Below are 16979 nucleotides of genomic sequence, written 5' to 3' on the forward strand. Positions count from 1 at the left end.
GGGAGGGGGATTTGGGGCGCGGGTGGGAGTCAGGAACTTTGAACGGGGCCGGCGAGGCGGAGAAGCCCGTTCCAAAGGATTCGGCTTGGAACCTTCAGCAGCCTCGCATAGGGATTGAGGGAAAGACGGCTGTTCAAAGTGACAGCGAACACCTGCTGCGGCAAACCGATGTAAGTTCGAGGAAGGGCTGCACCTTCCACGGCGTCCGCATCTTGCTACGCGATGCAACTGCATAGTGCCAAAAAAAGGGGGGGGGGGCAGATAAAGAGGGCAAAATCTGACGCCTGAACCGAGAACCTGAATCACAAGCGTATGACATTTAAAGCCCTCAACCGCGACAGCCGCGTGGGAAAAGTTAACACGGCGGGTAGGCTGCGACGCTCCCGGGGAGCACACCCAGGCTGAGAGCCCAGCCCCTCCGCGCAGAGCCCGCCCCCACCGTGAGAACCGGAAGCGCTCGGGCCGACCCGGAAGTAGTGCTGACTTCTTACACGTGAGTGGCAGCATGGCGGCTCACCGCTCTGGCCCGCTGAAGCAGCAGAATAAGGCTCATAAAGGCGGGCGGCATCGGGGTCGGGGGTCCGCTCAACGAGATGGCAAGGGTGAGTAGAGAGGGGAGGAAGAAGAGTTGGCTGCTGAGCCGAGGTGAACGGATTTTCCCCGTTCTGAAACCGAGCTCCCATCTCTGGCCTGGGCCCTAAATTCCAAGTCCCCATTTTTGACTTTCTTTTGGTGCCCAGCACAGACTCCCTTTCTGATCTGCACTCCAGGCCGACTCGCAGTGAAAGCTCTAAGCAAGAAAGTGAGAAGAGAGCTCAGCCGAGTCGATCAGAGGCATCGGGCCAACCAGCTCCGGAAGCAGAAGAAAGAGGCGGTGAGAGGAGCGGGAGGCGGGGAATGGCGTGGCTTTTCAACCGTTTGGGGCGGGTGAGGACTCGAACTAGTAGATGAGACCTTGGGGGTGGCGGGGAGGGAAGAATCTTAGCGCACACGTGTGGTGTTTGCCTCTAGAGCTAGGGCATCTTCAAGTTTGATCCCAGTCCCTGCCACTCACAAGGTGAAACTGGTTAGGGGGCGCTTCTGTGCTGTTGGAAATGAAATACTGGAAGGACCCACCGAGATACTGAACCTTTCCGTCTCTAGGTTCTGGCGGAGAAGAGACAGCTGGGCAGCAAGGATGGCGCTCCCCATCACGTGCTGGTGGTACCTTTGCACGACAAGGTTTCCCTTCCAGAGGCCCTTGGTCTACTTCAGGAGAGCGACACTGGAACGGTACACCCAAGTGAATGGGGAAGCACCCACAGTTTTATGCTGCTGTGTCCCCGGTTGAAACATCGGTGGTTCTTTACATCGGCAAAACCAGGTTAGGGTGCTGTCTGCTTTCTGCCATCATTGCTTAAATAGTAGTTGTTTTTGTTTTGCTTTGAAGTTCAAGTGCAGCCAGCCACCTCTCACTGACTTGTTCTATCTCTAGGGGATCTGCACACACTGTTGGACATGGCTAAAGTGGCTGATACCATCCTGTTCCTCCTGGATTCACAAGACGGCTGGGACAGCACTGGGGATTACTGCCTTTCTTGCCTCTTTGCTCAGGGGCTTCCCACCTATAGTAAGTGAGTTAGGGAATATTGGAGGGCATGGAATGATAGGAATGTTTCTTCTCTCTCTCTTTTCTTTCTTTTTCTTTCGAACACCTATTATCTGCCAGGACTCTGCCTAGCACTTGATACAGGGACACCCTGAAAACTGCTCGTAGTAGGTTGTATGTGCGAGGGGGCCTCAAAAATTTGTGGGAAAATTCCATTATCTTTTCATTTCGTTTTTTCCAGTGCTCCCTCTTATTTTCAGGCTGTCCTTTGCTCAGATGAGGTTCGGTTTCATTGTGAAATGTCTGTAGGGTTGCCGGCTGTTGGGTCGCCCTTGGTGAACTGCACGAGGACTGTCTTGTCATAACAGTGAAGCGCTCGACCACTAAGCTCCTTTTCTTTCTCTCACAGCACTGGCTGTCCAAGGAGTTTCTGGACTTCCACCAAAGAAGCAACTAGATGCCAGAAAGAAGCTAAGTAAAGCAGTGGAGAAGCGCTTTCCTGATGACAAACTCCTCCTGTTAGACTCTCAGCAAGAGGCAGGGCTGCTGCTCAGGCAGTTGGCTAACCAAAAGCAACGTCATCTTGCCTTTCGGGACCGGCGGGCCTACCTGTTTGCCCACTCGACTGACTTTGTGCCCAGTGAGGAAAATCATTTGGTTGGCACTTTGAAAGTCTCCGGCTATGTTCGAGGGCAGGCCCTAAATGTGAATAGCTTGCTGCACATCATTGGACATGGAGATTTCCAGATGAAACAGATAGATGCTCCTGTGGACCCTTTTCCCTTAAATCCTAGAGTACTTAAATCCCAAAAAGACCCACACATGGCAATGGAGGTAAGATTGGTGTTCTTGAAAAGCATATATTGTGGATTCTTACATGAGCTGATACAGAAGGGAACTAAGAAAAGGTGGGCTGTACACTTGGGTCAATGGAGGCTCTTGCTAGTTGGGAGTAAGGCAATAGTTAACTACAAATATGTCCATAAATAAACTATCCAGTATTTTCTGGTGCCCTAGACTTTAATTGGCTGTAAGTTAATAGAACACATGGGGTCACTTCCCTAAAAAGTGGCACACCCATGGAACAAAGATGAGATAGTATGTGGGTAAGGTCCTGACCGGTTAAGGAAGTTGAGAAAGTAGACCAGCAAGCTTTCATCAGGCTTCAGCCCGGTGTTGAACAGGGTGAACAACTGAAGAGAGGTGAAAGACTATCTCAGACGATGAGGCTGAAGTCACCTTGGCACAATTGTGCATGAGAGGATCTCTTTGAACTCTGAAGAAATCAGTATAAGAGTGACTTGATTTGAGTAGGAGAAGGGGGCAGGTTATGAAAGGCTTCAGAAACTTTTTTTTTTTTAGCAAAACCCCAGAACTGTGCCATCGTGTCCGTTCTGACTCCTAGAGACCCTATGGACAGGGTAGAGCTGCACTTAGAGGTTGCTGAGGCTGTAAATATTTATACCAGAACACTTCATCTCACCCAAACTGCTGCTCTGGGGTTAGCAGACCAACATGTAACATGCAATGTTAGCAGGGCTCTGTGAAGCTTTTGAATAGAGACATAAACACTAGGAAAGAGTCACTGGAAATATTTTGACACGGTTTGGTGATTTGTTTTTCTACGTGAGCACTCCCTCTAGTGTAGAGCTTTTGGGTTCTGGGGTGAAATCGTCCTAGGTTTGGGGTTCATTCTTGGCCGACCCTCAGCTGCGTTTGCTTTTCAGGTTTCTGCTACAGATGCTGTGGTTGAAATGGAGGAAGACCTTAAGGTTCTAATGAAAGCCGACCCGGACCGACAGGAATCTTTGCAATCCGAGGTTATCCCGGATCCAATGGAGGGAGAGCAGACCTGGCCCACCGAGGAGGAGCTGAGTGAGGCAAATGGTTGGTATTGGCTAACTTGTTGGTAGTTCTTCCAGCCTGGAATTGTGGCTTTGGTTCAGTTTACAACAAAGACCTTATAACTTAGAGTTGGATGAGGAGATACTTACTGCTTTGTTTGCAGTAAACATTGAACACCGTTTTGCTCCCTTTTTTCCCCTTCAGAATTAACCTGTTCTTGTTTTGGAATGAATCGATAAAACAATTTTGGAATTATATCATGGTTTATTGTAGCTGTGTGGGTATGGTTTGTTTTGAAGCTAGTGAATTAAATTTGGGAGTCGTTCTACCATAGTGGTGGCTAGACTGGTGTTGGCAGCAATATAGGTAGCCACTGCATTTTGGAAATTTGCTTCACACTGCTTGGCTTTTATGAAAGACCTACATTAGTGTTTGTTTTTACTGGCCAGAAGGAGAGCCAAAACTAGCATTCAGTGTTTGTTTTGCAGCGGTGAGAGTGGCATCACCAAGCCTTCTCTGGAAACTGCTGTACAGACATTATTTCTTCTCTATACAGGCTGTGTATTTATCATTCCATTCCTACTTTTACTATGTGCTAGTGTTAGTTTATATGTTATTTGGTATGGTTTGCTAAGTTGATTTTTGGGTCTGGGAAAGCTCAAAATTTTTCCTATATTGAATGATATGCCAATAAAGCAGTTTAACACCTAAAAACGAATGGTAATTATTTTATGCCACTGCAGCTTATACATTGTTTCATAAGAATGCGTTACTCTGAGATAGCAGCGGAAACCTACACTTAGTTCTTGCCTCGGTAAGGATACCAGGAGTAAGTGGAGAGAGGAGGTATGTAATTTACTTAACTAGTTTAGTCTTTTGCAGGCGTACCGAAGGAAGGTTCCAAGGTGGTGAAGAAGGTCCCCAAAGGCACATCCAGTTACCAAGCTGAGTGGATTTTGGATGAAGACGGTGAAAGTGGTGGGGAAGGAGATGACTACGATGATGATCTGGAGCGGGAGGATTTCATGGATGAGGAATCCCAGGTGAAGAAAGGGGCCCTCGGGCCACTCTGTGAACGGGCCCCAAATGCAAGACAAAGAACAAAGCTGATCCGGAAGGGGGTGGGGAGTGGGGTGCATGGGTGGGAGTAGAGTGGCCATTAGTTCTGAGCAATGGCTGTAATTGCTAAGAATGAAACATCTGTTTTATAATTTCACATACGCTAGAACGGGTGTTGGTTGAAACTCTAGTAAAAGTGCTTTATCCTTTGCTTAAAACCTTTGGGTAGAGGCAAGTATGGGTTTCCTTTAAACTAAAGCTAATTCAAAATTCTACAGGATGGGAGTAGTGAAGAGGAAGAGGAGGAGGAATGTGAAACTATGACTATAGGCGAGTCTGTGAGGGATGATCTGTATGATGAGAAAGTGGATGAAGAGTCTGAGGAACAAATGTTGGAGAAATATAAACAAGAAAGACTCGAAGAGATGTTTCCAGATGAAATGGACACCCCTCGAGACGTGGCCGCTAGAGTTCGGTTAGTCAATGAGTCTGTGTCTGATCAGTCCATTTTTATTTAAAACTTACGTGGCTCAGACTATGTCCATGTGATGCTAGACAAGAAAAACACATGGTCCCTGCCCCTTAAGGACTAACATTATAGAGAGGAAGGCAAGACGTACATATCAGAAAAACCAATTATAACCAAGTTCTAGGTTGTGTGGTAGACTTATAATGGTACAGGGCTTCAGTGAAGGGAAAATATTAGAATGAAGTAGCAAATGATTCCTGTCGGAGTTAATACCCAATTAAAGTCTAATGCTTGGAGGTTTGTGGGGAGGAGAGTTGGTAGAATAGCAAGAGTAGAGACACATGAAGATGCAGATGATCACGTCTGCCCTGAAGATGAGTCTGACCAATGCCAGTGTTTGACTGGCTATTAGAGAGGTAGGGCTTTGCTCAAAGTTCTTGTTTAGCAAGTTAGAGAGCCACTCCATGGGCAGCAGTAGGGAATCACTATAAATACTTATCCATCAGTAGTGAGAATCTTGCATTTGGGTCTGAAATGCTTGTTACAATTTTGAGAAGTAGCCTTGGTGTGGATGTTGGGTTATCTTGAGAGATGGCGAGTAGAGCCCTTTTAAGGTACGTAGTGCCTTAGCCGTTGTAGAAGTGATTGAGGACAAGGGTAAAGGAGCGTCATAGAAATGTTGACTTGTTAATTTCTTTAAAACCTGTGTTCTAGGTTTCAGAAGTACCGAGGCCTCAAGAGCTTCCGGACATCTCCGTGGGACCCTAAGGAAAACCTTCCTCTTGACTATGCACGGATCTTTCAGTTCCAGAATTTCACTCACACTAGAAGACGCATCTTTAAAGAGATTGAGGAAAAAGAGGTTGAAGGAGCTGAGGTATCTCCTGCCTTGTCCATCTCTGTCACTGGGGGCCCTTGATTTACTCCTCCTGGCATGAGAACGACTATCTTCGTTCGTTCTGTGTTGCCCATAGCTGGGTTAGGGGAGCCACTGAGCCATTGATGGAGTGGTGGCGGGGAACAAGAGGTACCAGGGACGTTAAGTGAAAGGCATTCTGCAGGGAAAGAGGCGACTTCCGGAACACGTTTGTAGAGAACATCTGCTTCCTCCTCACTGGAACCTTGAGGCTAACCCTGCACTTGTTTTCTGCTTTCTTCTGGCAGGTTGGCTGGTATGTCACACTGCATGTCTCCGAAGTCCCTCTACCTGTGGTTGAATACTTCAGGCAAGGAGCACCCTTGATTGCGTTTTCCCTGCTACCTCATGAACAGAAGGTCAGATGATGTCTTGTGGGAAAATGGGATCCTGGCACTCTCCTACCAGTTGTTTTGGCTTAGTTTAAATTCTGTTTCTGAGACTGGCTCTCTGCTCCTTGGCATGCAAACGTTCCCGCCTTTCGAATGAGAAGTCAGAGAGTAGTAGAGAAGTCAGTGATGGTTTTACCCAGAATGTCTGAACCTGTCTGAAGCATCTCAGTGATGCGGCCTCTGTGGTGCTGAGACTTCTCTGATAGGTAGGTATTGAGATTTTGAGACAGATAGAGCAGATTTTGAGTAACAGTTGGCAGCCTTAAAAACAAAGGGCTTATGTCAAGGGTGCAGTTTCTTTTCTCCTGGTCAGGAGTCACGTAGGTTAGGGTGTGTGTGAAAACCTGACCTTTGAAGGAGGGCGGGGGAAACAAACACAGAAATAAATAATTAAAAACCAACAACAACAACAAAAAAACCCTGACCTTTGGATGGTATAGGTAAGGGTTGGGGAAGAATAAACTTGAATATGGCTTGAGGTATGTGATGAGTCATGACTTGAAGGCCGCTGACTGGCCAATCTATGGCTTGACTACTGTTTGCTGCTGGAGGTAAAGGAAGAATCAGTGGCGCATCATGGACACACGGCCATGTTAGCCATGGCAGTCCCTAGAGGGAAGGTGAGCCGGCCAGCTGGTTAGACTGTTAGGCTGCATCCCAGACTGTGACGTTGTTTTCCTCCTTTGGTCTCCAGATGTCAGTCTTGAATATGGTGGTGAGTCGACACCCCGGCCACAAGGAGCCTGTGAAAGCCAAAGAGGAGCTGATCTTCCACTGTGGGTTCAGGCGCTTCCGAGCCTCACCCTTATTCTCTCAGCACACTGCGGGTTAGTAGTTGGGAAACAGGCTGGGTTCTTATCTACTGTCTTGTCTTTTGGGGGGACTATAAGTCTACATTAACTGTGTGTGTGCGCGTGCTAGCACAGTCCGCTTCACACGCTAGTTCTTGGATTAAAGGACTTTTTAGTTCTCTGGCTTAGAAACCAGTGATGTTAATAACCAGAATGTCTGAACCTGTCTGAAGCATCCGAGTGATGCCATCGATATGGTGCTGAGGTTTCCTTGCCATGAGAATTTGTTCCAGAGGAGGCTTTGAGTAGGATCTGGCAGCTTTATAAAAGGGTGTGGTGGAAAGACTGGAACTCTGGCATCTGACATGCCAGTTGCAATGTTGACTGGCTGGAGGTTGGGTGTGGCCCACCATGGGGTAAATAGACAGGTGTAGGCTATGATATGCTGAGACTGGACAGGCGGCTAGGGGACATTTCTGTGGCACTAACTGCAGCCCTACACTTGGGAGTGGCAAGATTGCCCGCCCATTTGAGGGCTTGTGAATATCACCTGCACACAGTTTTCCACTCTGGCAGAACTGAGTAGTTGGAAGAGACTATGTATGATCCACGTACTTACTATCTGGATGTGAAAAAATCTGCCAACTTTGTACTCAAGAGCTGTTGAGAACTTTCAAACCCTGAGTACAGTCCACGCTCTGAGATTCTAGTTTTCACTGGAAAATCACTGATAGGATTCTCTTCATTGTATTGCAGCAGGAAAAAAAAAAGAACTAGTGGGGTAAACTAGGAGCTCTGGTAGCATAATGTGTTACGTGTTGGGCTGTTAATGGCAAGATCAGCAGTTCAAAACCACCAGCCTCTCCTCAGGAGAAAGAAAGCTCTTTCTATCCCTATAAAGAGTTAACCCTTTGGAAACCTCTATGGGGCAGTTCTTTGCTGTCCTATAGGGTCAGAGTCAGAATAGACTCGATATCAGTGAGTTAGTGGGGTAAAGAAACACAAACTACCTTAGGTTTAGAAGTTGTGATCTACTAACAAATGACTTCTGTTAACTCTCCTGGCAGCGGATAAGCATAAGTTTCAGAGATTCCTGCCTCCTGAGGGGGCCCTGGTGGCGACAGTGTATGCTCCGATCACGTTTCCACCTGCATCTGTGCTGCTTTTCAAACAGAACAGCAACGGTGAGTGGAGTTCACAGAGGTGACCAGGCCTGAAGAGCCTTAATAGGATCAGTACTGCTTTCTCTTCTTATGTAGATTTGGGAGCCAAATGGTAGGAAGACGTTATTATTTTCAGTGTACCTGAGTCTCAGCAGCTCAGTGGAGCTAAGGCAGGGGTGACAAAGGGCTTTCTTTTGCCTGAGAACTTTTGCTTATTGGCTAAGTGATCTTTTTCATGGATCCAGGAGGCTAGGCAATAAAGGGCATCCCTACTTTTATAGAGTTTCTCTTAAGAAAATCTTGCTCGGAATCATATAAATACAAGTGCCTTGCCCATTCCCGTGCTGGTAAAGAACTCAACTCTTTGGAAGCTGGAATCTGTGGCTGGGAGGCAATAGGAATTTTTCTTCAGAGCCTTGGGAGCCAGGCCGTCAGCATTGGCAGAGGCCTTTCGCTTCCTCTTCGCTGCTCTGGCTTCAGGATCGTGGACCTACCTCAATAGCTTTTGCGGCTTGTTCTTCTGTTTCAAATTCTACGAAAGCAAATCCCTTTGGGTCTCCAGTGGACTTGTCATGTGGAATACTTATGTAAACAACATTACCGCATTTCCCAAATACTCCTTCAGTCTAGCTGTGATTAACGTTTTGGGGAAGTAATTCCTATGATGAATAAAAAGTTAGTAACCAAAATGGAATAGACTTTAAATGTTAAAATGATAAAAAACAGTAAAAGAAAATCTTGCTCCAGATCAGTGTGTCCCAAAGTGGGCAGTAATCACCCCCAGTTGTGTGTGTGCTAGAAGAACCCAAGGGGCACCGAAGAACAGATACCAACACTTTATTTTGGATTATGGTACAAGTTTTTAATTACTAGGGGGCACTATTTATTTCTGAAAAGGGGGCCAAATAGTGGGGCCAGTACCCTAAACTAATGATTTGGCCTCGCCTGCTGAACAGTCGCTCTACTTTTGTCCTGTAGGCATGCACAGCCTCATTGCTACAGGCCATCTGTTGTCAGTGGATCCCGACCGAATGGTCATCAAACGGGTGGTTCTGAGTGGTCATCCTTTCAAAATCTTGACCAAGATGGCAGTAGTGCGTTACATGTTTTTCAGCAGAGGTAGGTAGAGGGGACCTGGTAGCCTGTGCGGGATGAGGTTGGGGGCCAACATTTCGTAAGTATTTCATCTTGGTCTTCTGCCATGTCTCCTTCTTAGAGGATGTTCTGTGGTTTAAGCCAGTGGAACTGAGAACAAAGTGGGGCCGTCGGGGACACATCAAGGAGCCTTTAGGTGAGAGAATGCAGGGTTCGGGACCTTGGCTAGTTTCCCAGTGCTACTAAGTTACTAGCAAGCTACAGGTGTTCGATTCTGACTAATTTGCTGTTTACTTTCTAGGTACTCATGGCCACATGAAGTGCACGTTTGATGGGAAGCTCAAATCTCAGGACACAGTATTGATGAACCTCTACAAACGAGTTTTCCCAAAATGGACTTATGATCCTTATGTGCCAGAACCAGTGCCTTGGGTGCAAAGCGAGGTTTCGACAGCAGTGCCTGAAGTGGATATGGAATAGCGGACTCAAGGGATTCGGTCTTGTTACTCGCAGTTGGTGATTTATGGACAGGAGGGCTTGCATGTTGTGATTGGGCAACATTGGCATCTTCTCCTTAAGCCTATAGGCCTGCTATGGCTTTTCTTGACCTCAGCAAGGTGTCTCAGTTAAATATGGCCACTTTTCTGTTGATAGTTCACCCCCGCCTCCCAAAAAAACCCTATTAAATTATTGAGAAATAGCAACTCTCAATTGGGATTTTAAAGATCTGTTTTAAGAGAAGACAAGAGATTTGACACCCACTGAGGGGAAAGCTTGTAAGTATCTATAGGGACACTGAAACCCGTCTTTTACATAAATTAAAAACAAACCGACTGATATGGAGCTGGCCTTTCAGCCTGCTTCACCCAAGTTAGGGACGCTAAGTCTACATTTCCGCCACTGAGCACAATACAAATGTTCTTTACTTCTGGGGACACGGCTTGAAAATGCGGAGACAGGACAGCAGCTACTCCCACACCCGCTGTAGGTTCAATGAGTAGTTTCATCCTCTCCCACACCAGCTGGGTTGCATGCTGTTGGCAGAGACAGGAGTAAGCATTCGTGAAATGGGGCAACGGCCTCGTGGCTCAGTGTTCAAGGCCAGCTGAAGATACATGCCCCAGCTGAATTTTCTTGTTGCTTGGTATGTTTCCCAGGGGAGAACAGGGCTTTTCTCTCCTCAGCTCTGCTTCTGTATTTAGGGTACCCCACACATGCCCTGAAGTTACCACCTAGACAAGACCCCAATAAGTTGGTTGTCCCCCCCCCCACCCCCCCAGCCTCACCTTAATCTCATCCTCTGTGACCGTGAAGACATCATCCACAAGGTCTCTTATGATAGGCCAGGTGTTTAGGCCAATGCTGGATTTAACACCATCGGCTATGGTTTCTGGAGAGTAAGGATTGGGGATCAGTTCCCCTTTCAACTTGGACTGGTAGCAGTCATCTGCATTCAAGGGTTCAGCAGCGTACACTTTCACACTAGGTCTCAGAGCCTAGGAAAGAGTAACAGTGGACATTCAGCAGCGAGCCAGAGTCGCCTACCAGCCCAAAGTAGTCTGCAGAGCTAACACATTTCAGCGCAGACCAAGCTTTTCCTCGGATGAATGTAATGAAAGTGAGACCTCGTCTCACCGGTTTAGCATGGGCATGGAGTTGCTTGTATCACGTTTGGTTCTACAGGTCATTTGGGGAAAGGTAGCCCTGGTTTGGGTAGCAGGGTGAGACGAGAGTCGGGAAAGGCACTGCTGGAGGACTGCTCACTGTAACGGCATTTGTGCAGTAAAGCCAATGTGGATTAAGAGGATATTGGGGGCAGAGAAGGGCCTCTGTTTCAAGTGCCAAGGATGGTGGGAAGGAACGGCATTGGGGGTCCCTACAGTGTACTACAATGTAAAATAAAACCCTTCTGCCAGAAGCAGAGTCCTCTGTGGGGTGTTTCCTCACCTTAACTGCAATCGCGATTCCAGCAACCATTCCTCCTCCCCCTACAGGGACTACCAGTGCATCCACCAACGGGACCTGCAGCAGAAAGAGAAGCCATTTGAGATGCACATGTAAAATCAATAGCCAAACATCAGGTAGGCAAGAGGGAAGAATTGACAGCTGCGTTACCTGGTTGAGCACTTCCAGGGCGATTGTCCCTTGGCCAGCTATCACCGTGGGCTCCTGGTTGGGATGTATCATGATGCCTTCTGTTTCCTTCAGAATTCTTTTGGTAACATTTTCTCTGGACTGAAAGAAAACACTAATTTGGTGCACTGGATTTGCATCTGATAGGATTTTAGCCGTCATTTCAGCCGTTTAAACCTATGTGGTCCACCTAGTATCTCCCAGCCTTTGCTCAGGTACTAGAGAGATGGCAGTGACGAAGACGCTCCTGGTCCTTGAGGGTGTTAGGTTCTAGTATGAGGGTAAGGAGTTGGGAGACTTGGGCGAGAAGGCAGTATTTGTTATGCCAGGTAAGTGCTCTGGAAAAAAAGATTTTATCTAGGGTGGTCAAGAAGGGCTATGGTAAATGCCATTTTAACAACTGGACAAGACCTGTGGCGCTCCAGAAGTCCATTGCAGAAAGGAGGTAACAGCAAGCGAGCGCACTGCTGAGTGACTGGTGTGGAGTGTGTGTGAGGAAAGATAGGAACAGGCTAGCTCCTCTAGGCCTTGGATGACTTTAAAACATCAACTTACATTGTGTGATGTGGGATACCATCGAAGGGTTCTGAGCTGACGAGAGAAGCTGCAATTTATGAGATGGGTCTTTCTGGTTGCCGTTTTGGAAATAGAACAGTAGGATGCGGTAGAAGCAAGGAAACAAGCTATTATAGTTCAATGCCCAATAAAGATGGTAATGGTAGAACGGTAAGTAGGCGAACTAGGGAAATATTTTGAGGGGACTAGCATTTGAATGTTACATGTGAGAATGATCAAAATGACAAAAGTTTTTTGGCTGGAGCAACTAGGATAAAGGTTGTTATTTACAGAGAGAAAATCAGGAATTTGGTTTTATACTAAATTTAAGATGTCTACGAGATATCCAGATAAGTATGTCAGCAAAAGGCTTCAAAAGTTTAAATCCATATTCCACACTTTAAAGCCCCCTGATACAAGTCTGGACTTGAGGGGTGAGATCACAGCTGGAGACAAATAGGGAATATAGGTGGTACTTTAAAGCAGGAGACTAAGAGCACTAGGGAGTGTAGATTAGGCTGAACATGCTAACATTTCAAGATGCTGGGCTGAAAAGGTACATACCAAAATGGTTTTGCTAGAGGCAGAAACAGTTCCCAAAGTTTTGACCTACTACCCCTTAAAAAATTTTTTTTTACTTGGTGCCCCCTGGCAATGAAAAGCTTTTGTATACTATAGCCCACAAATCCGGATAAAGCATAGGTATCTGCTTTTGCACCACCTCTCCCCTCATCACTGCAGCATCCCCGTGACCCCCACGCACTCTGGGAAACACTGATGTAGAGAAAACAAAGTAGGTCACCAGTAAGGAAGGAAGAGAAGTTGGTCAAATCAAAGGGGTTAGGTGGGAACTGGCATTTAGGGAATGTTGAAATGACCATTTCCTGCTTGTGCATAAAGAGCTGAAAAGATTCAACTCTTTTTTTTTGGCTCTTTACTCAGTGAGGCTAAATTGGTTTTGCATTGCAGTGGCCACTGGCCCCACCCCTAGCATTGGGTAACAGTTTTTTGGTGACCCCAGATAGGACTGTACTGATGACAGCCTCACCCAGACCCACTCAGTGTCCCAGATCGGAGGGTCTGAGGTATTCCATCTCCGGCCACGCTGGGGCTGTTACTCAAGGGGTGGAACTGTCTCCTGTTCCAGGTCTGGTGGTCTCAAAGGCATTTAGAGACAAAAGGGCTGCCACCATCAAAGAAAGGTTATACATCCTCGTGTATGTAGTGTAGGTACCAACACCAGATACACGTGGTCTGTGAGGTACTAAAAGGGGCCGAGAGTAAGCAGCTGAGGTTTCCTGGCCACGACCAGGCAGTAATCACGTATGAGGAGGCTGGCGCTAGAGTTTGCCTCAAGGAAAGTGGGTAATGGTCAGAGCTCTGGTGGAGCTTGCTGCCTTGAGGATGGCTTCGAATCACTGGTGTTACTTTGGGAATCCCATGGAAAAGTCTAGAAGATCTTTTGTAACGTCATGTCACAATCTTCATTAGGGATGGGAGAAGTGGATCTCTAAATTAGAAGCTCTTACAGCTTGGCTTGTATTGCACCCAGGAAAGAAAAAGGAAAGGAAACTTCCATGACTTGAAGGGATACCTTACAAGAAAAGAGGAAAAGCTATTAGGTGGTAACTGATCACTGTTTACCTCCTTACCTCGTCACTCTGTTCACTGTAAACTATAGAGGCTCCGTAGGCCTGTATTGCCAATTTCTTACAGTTGGGAGCTGTTTTGGGCACCACAATATAAGCAGGAATACCTGGGAGGAGAAAATATGCTTAGTTAGTGTGAGCCAAGCTCTCTTAGGATAGAAGCTTTTGTTCAGTTTGCTTGTAATCAGATAGGGACTCTGGGGAAATGTTTTGTTGGTTTTTTTTCTCACAGCTCTCTCTTCAGTACCCTGAGAAAGTAATCAAGTACCTTCCAATTTGGCAGCGTAGGTGAGAGCCTGGCCATGGTTCCCACTGCTGTGAGTAACCACCGCTTTGGGCTTCTTCCCTTCTGAAGTGGCAGGAATCAAGTCTCTGATTGCGTTCAGGGCACCACGGATCTGGAAACAGGACGGGACATTCGTCTGATTTGATATTTGAATTTTGAATCTCAAGCCAAGGCGCTTCTCTACATTTTCTCTAACACTGCACGTCTATCAGCAAATTGTGCCAACTCTTGTCTTCTAAGCATCTTCCTAGCTTACTTCAAAGCTCATCTGATTCTGCCTCAAGGCTTTCTCATCTGTATCTCATGACCTTTCAAACTGCAGACCCGGTTTCTAACTAAAAGCACCTATTGCCTCTATCACTGCTGTCACCACCCTAAATGGCTTGAGTTTCCCTTGCTACACGGTTAGTTCACACCCCTCTGCTCTACCACCATGTCTTTCCCTAATTCCAGGTCTGGCTAAAGGTAAGCATCCTGTAAAACTCAGGTCAAAGATCACCTAGGTTCAACTTCTTTGCTCTGCAGGCAGGAAAAAAGGCATGCCACTCTGCTCTTCCACTGCACTTAGTTTGTATCTCTTTTAAGACATTTTTCATCAACTTATTTGTTGTATCAGTCATCTTCCCTTCAATTGTGGATACAAGGTCTATTGTATACTTATCACAGTTATGGACATTCTAGGTGCTTAAGGGTTGATGGAGTAAATGGAGAATAAACCACATCAGAAGCAAAGGGCAAAAGAGAATGGAGGGTTTATTTCATTTATTGGGCATAGAAAAAGGCAGAATCTTGTTCTAAAGCTACCACTTAACAAGTGCCTAATCCTTGCCTTCAGGGGAGCCCTGGTGGCATAATGGGTTATTCGTTGGGCTGCCTGTAAGGTCAGAAGTTCGAAACCACCATCCACTTCCTGGGAGAAAGAGGAAGCTTTCTACTCCCATAAAGAGCCACAATCTTGGAAACCAACAGGGGCAGTTTTACCCTGTCCTACATGAGTCAGAATAAAGTTGAGGGCAGTGAGTGAGAATCCCGGTTTTCAGTGTCTTACCTGAAAAGAATTTCAAGCTCAACTAAAAGAAGATTCTGGTAACATGTCAACACATGGTGCTTTTAAGCATAGACAGGCACTGGTATGCTTTGTAAAAAACGAGCTTATGAGGGTTTAGCTAGGCTTAGCTCTTTAAAGTCTTAATAAGGTATCAATGCCGAGCAAGCCGACAGGTGTAGGTGCTTAGTTTGGTTATGTGTAAGCCTGATCACGCTTTTCTGCCTGCACCAGTTAGTTGATGTGTGATCTCAGGCTAAACATTAGAAGTTCCCCCCTTTCATTCTCAAGCATAATGTAGTTTGTATAATAAATTGTATGGCTACCCTAATCACGGGATTTTTAGATTGTATTAAAGTGGATCATCAGAACCACAAGGCAATCAGGATTTGATCAAAGGATCATTTCCACAACTTTCTTCAACTAAAAAAGGTATTAATTTACTCCTATCTACTTTACCGGATCACCAGGAGGCTTGAACAAGTTTATATGTAAAAGAAGATTGAAAAAATACATATACTGAAAATGAATTATTACCTTAAACGATCCCGTTTTCTGAAAGAGTTCACATTTGAAGAAAAGATTGCGCCCTGCTACTTGATTCAAAATGGAGCTCGTTAAGACTGGTGTAAGGTGGATAAAATCTTCAATGTTAGCACGAGCTTTTTCAACATCAGCAAAGGAGATGCAGTACTGAGCACACATGGTTCTGAAACCCAGGAATAGAAAGAGCCTAGATCAAAGTCGGAAAAAGGAGTATGGAAACATTTTCATACTGTAACACTACAGAACTGGGGGCTCTGGTATTAACGTGGGAACTGCCTCCATCATTAGGGGGCTCCATGTCTGTGGTCAAGGTCAATTTCTGTGTCTGGCAGCATAATGTAAGCTTTTCAGGAAGTGATTGATGGTTACCCACTGCCTGCCCTCCCTTGTACCATCTCTTGGCACTGAAACTGGCCTCCCCTTGCTTTTTATTGTTGTGAAGCTGCTTGAATAATTGGGTTCAAAATCTGCCACACATTTAAAAGAGTATTTAATAACAAAGAAATTATTTAACTGCCCCCACCAAATCATCCACAATCATACTATCTTAGTGAATGCTCATGTTTTCTATTTTCTTTTCAACACATACGCGTTAAAATCAGAGCAGTCTGTTCTTAGCATTTATATAAACATTTGCTCAGTTTCATTGTTTAACAATTTAAACAATGAACTACATTACTTTCATTTTTCCACTCTTTACTGTAGCACTTAAAAAATGACATTTCAAAAACAAGACATTTCTCTTCAATTTGCCTTATAAAACCAATACACGTTCAATAATGTTTTTTCATTTAGTAAATAGCAATGCAAAAAGAAATTTAAAAGCAACCACTAAAACATCTTAATCAAAGTCAATTTGAACTAGGCTTTTTGATGGTCTCTTCCAGGCCTTCATACAAGATGAAGACAATCTTTTTTTTTGCATAGGTTTAATGACTTGCGTTTTTGGGAGTCCATATTGTTCTCTGAGTCTTCTATCAGGAGATATTTTTATGTAATTTTTAAGGTCAGGTTTAATTATATTTTTTAAAAATGAAAAGCCATAATTTTATATAATACTCTTGATTGTGTAGATTTCCTTTTTACCCTTTCTAAAATAATGATGTAAGAAGCATCCTTAAAAAATAAAAAAAGAGGCCCTACAAAGTCAGGCTTTCCTTGGACCCTCACAAAGCTGAGAGGAGTCATGTTGAGGAAGGCAAAATAGCACATAGGGCAGAACAGCAGCGCGTGTACTTGGCATGCGCGGGGCAGCTCCAGAACTCAGAAACTGGTGAAGTGCAGCAGATGTGAGTATTTGGACTCCAGGGTTTGTACTAAGCTGAGTGCCTGTGGCTGGTCCAGCTGCACAGCAGCCGCAGGGCATGCCAGCTTCAGGTGCCAGTCCCAGTGTAAGCAGGCACACTATCATGTGAGAGGGAGACATTAAAGCCTGTCTTATGACATG

The 16979-nt window shown here is 45.7% G+C and overlaps 2 protein-coding genes and 2 non-coding genes across 8 annotated transcripts in view; 3 read left to right on the forward strand and 1 right to left on the reverse strand.

Annotated features, from left to right (window-relative positions):
• The first annotated feature begins 503 nt into the window (after positions 1 to 503).
• TSR1 (TSR1 ribosome maturation factor) lies at positions 504 to 11236 on the forward strand. 2 transcript variants are annotated; one of them, XM_045299363.1, is made up of 15 exons: positions 504 to 602; positions 741 to 874; positions 1144 to 1363; positions 1475 to 1609; positions 1998 to 2422; positions 3316 to 3475; positions 4316 to 4476; positions 4771 to 4967; positions 5676 to 5838; positions 6126 to 6236; positions 6964 to 7096; positions 8128 to 8244; positions 9202 to 9342; positions 9440 to 9514; positions 9620 to 11236. In XM_045299363.1, exons 1-15 carry the CDS (start codon positions 506 to 508, stop codon positions 9796 to 9798), a joined length of 2448 nt encoding a protein of 815 aa, XP_045155298.1. In that variant the 5' UTR covers positions 504 to 505; the 3' UTR covers positions 9799 to 11236. The 2 variants fall into 2 exon arrangements, with proteins under 2 accessions (XP_045155298.1, XP_004706929.1); XM_004706872.3 differs by having other exon boundaries at positions 771 to 874.
• On the forward strand, positions 6382 to 6474 carry LOC115872966. The gene has a single exon (XR_004048156.1). It is a non-coding gene; the product is annotated as a small nucleolar RNA SNORD91 family (small nucleolar RNA).
• On the forward strand, positions 7245 to 7337 carry LOC115872967. Its single transcript, XR_004048157.1, has one exon. It is a non-coding gene; the product is annotated as a small nucleolar RNA SNORD91 family (small nucleolar RNA).
• SRR (serine racemase) overlaps positions 9045 to 16979 on the reverse strand; it is a 13951-nt gene continuing 6016 nt past the window's right edge. For all 4 annotated transcript variants that reach the window (XM_045299367.1, XM_045299365.1, XM_045299364.1 and 1 more), the window contains 7 exons: positions 15524 to 15695; positions 13924 to 14053; positions 13659 to 13762; positions 11434 to 11553; positions 11266 to 11340; positions 10605 to 10814; positions 9045 to 10352 (listed from right to left, as the gene is read on the reverse strand). In XM_045299367.1, coding sequence (XP_045155302.1) covers positions 10137 to 10352; positions 10605 to 10814; positions 11266 to 11340; positions 11434 to 11553; positions 13659 to 13762; positions 13924 to 14053; positions 15524 to 15695 — 1027 coding nt within the window. In that variant the 3' untranslated portion in view covers positions 9045 to 10136. The remainder of the gene's footprint in view (positions 10353 to 10604; positions 10815 to 11265; positions 11341 to 11433; positions 11554 to 13658; positions 13763 to 13923; positions 14054 to 15523; positions 15696 to 16979) is intronic.

This window comes from Echinops telfairi, unplaced genomic scaffold (assembly GCF_000313985.2).
Source record: "Echinops telfairi isolate 266 unplaced genomic scaffold, ASM31398v2 ScPeMD7_7458;HRSCAF=8496, whole genome shotgun sequence".
Lineage (NCBI taxonomy): Eukaryota > Metazoa > Chordata > Mammalia > Afrosoricida > Tenrecidae > Echinops > Echinops telfairi.

What these genes read in the sequence shown, in the direction of transcription:
- TSR1 (XM_045299363.1), top strand. Translation starts at nt 506, where the DNA reads ATGGCGGCTCACCGCTCTGGCCCGCTGAAGCAGCAGAATAAGGCTCAT. An exon ending in GACGTGGCCGCTAGAGTTCG is followed by an intron (nt 4,968 to 5,675) that starts GTTAGTCAATGA and finishes CCTGTGTTCTAG; the next exon opens with GTTTCAGAAGTACCGAGGCC. An exon ending in ATTCTCTCAGCACACTGCGG is followed by an intron (nt 7,097 to 8,127) that starts GTTAGTAGTTGG and finishes CTCTCCTGGCAG; the next exon opens with CGGATAAGCATAAGTTTCAG.